General features: G+C 63.5%; 1 protein-coding gene across 1 annotated transcript; it reads right to left on the reverse strand.

Annotated features, from left to right (window-relative positions):
* Nucleotides 1-569: 569 nt before the first annotated feature.
* Nucleotides 570-1,172, reverse strand: CDC26 (cell division cycle 26). The gene is made up of 2 exons (XM_065036112.1): nucleotides 940-1,172; nucleotides 570-863 (listed from the first exon to the last, which is right to left on the reverse strand). Exons 1-2 carry the CDS (start codon nucleotides 1,018-1,020, stop codon nucleotides 687-689), a joined length of 258 nt encoding a protein of 85 aa, XP_064892184.1. The 5' UTR covers nucleotides 1,021-1,172; the 3' UTR covers nucleotides 570-686.
* Nucleotides 1,173-1,229: the final 57 nt, after the last annotated feature.

Raw genomic sequence — 1,229 nt, forward strand, 5'->3', positions numbered from 1 at the left:
AATGACCCGAAACTGGAACAGCTCTGCTGGAGGACAGGCTGAGAGAGCTGGGGTGTTCAGCTGGAGAAGAGAAGCTCTGGGGAGACCTCAGTGTGGCCTTGTTGGACTTCAAAGAGGCTGATAAGAAAGATGGGGACAGACTTTTAAGCAGAGCCTGTTGTGACAGGACAAGAAGTGATGTTTTAAACTAAAGGAGCGAGATTCAGGCTGGACACGAGCAGAACAGGCATCACCTGGTGTGCCCTGAGCCATTATTCACAGACCCGTATAATGCTCCTCATGCTCCCCAGCGTCTCCCGAGAGGGTCCACGAGCTGGTGGGGTAAACATTTAAATGTGCATTCCCCAGCCCCCATTTGCCCGGTTACTAAATCAAAGGGTCCCGTGGCAGAGGTGGCATTTTACCTCCTCGCCGTACCCGAGCACACGCAGCTGAAGGAAACCCCGCTGTTCTCGGTGTTCCCAGCCCTGCCTGCATGGTCTCCACGACCGCTTAAAGCAGCTCCTGTGATTATTATTATTATTTTTTTTTTAAAAAAAGACGTATTTATTTAAAACAAAACACTTGGCCAAGGGGCATTCACAGACGTGTTAACCAGACAAACTTCAGCAAACAAACAAACGGAGGGCGGAGGGGGGTGAGGCCGGCCCGGGGTGGGGCGGCTCCCCCGCCGTGTCCCGCTGCCATCAGAACTCGAAGGTGCCGAAGTGGGCGGCGCGCCCGCCGGCCTTGGGCTGCGGCTTGTACCCGATGCGGTCGTTGATGAGCTGCTCCCGGCTCTTGTGCTCGCTGCCCAGCGCGACGGGCGCCGGCTCCTCCCCGGCCGCCGCCACCTCCGCGTCCTCCCGCTGCTTCTTGCGGCTCTGCGGGGCGAGACGCCGCGTCAGGCCGCGCGGAGACAAACCCCCCGGGGGCGGCCGCGCCCGGCCCCGCTCGCACCTCCAGGTCCTTGCGGATGCTTTCGAACTCCTCGATGTCGTCCAGCTTCAGCTCCAGCCGCGTCGGCTTCCGCCGCAGCATCGCGCCCCGCCGCGCTCAGCCCCGCCGGCGAGCGCCGAGCGCGCCCCGCTCCAGCGCGCCACACCTCCCGGCGTGCCCCGCGCGTCCCGCCGCTGCCGGGAACTGCGCTTCCCGGCGTGCCCCGCTCCCCAGGCCACACCTCCCGGCGTGCCACACCTCCCGGCGTGCCCCGCGCGTCGCGCCGCTGACAGGCACCGCGCCTCCCGGCA

This window comes from Columba livia, chromosome 19 (assembly GCF_036013475.1).
Source record: "Columba livia isolate bColLiv1 breed racing homer chromosome 19, bColLiv1.pat.W.v2, whole genome shotgun sequence".
NCBI classification, from domain to species: domain Eukaryota; kingdom Metazoa; phylum Chordata; class Aves; order Columbiformes; family Columbidae; genus Columba; species Columba livia.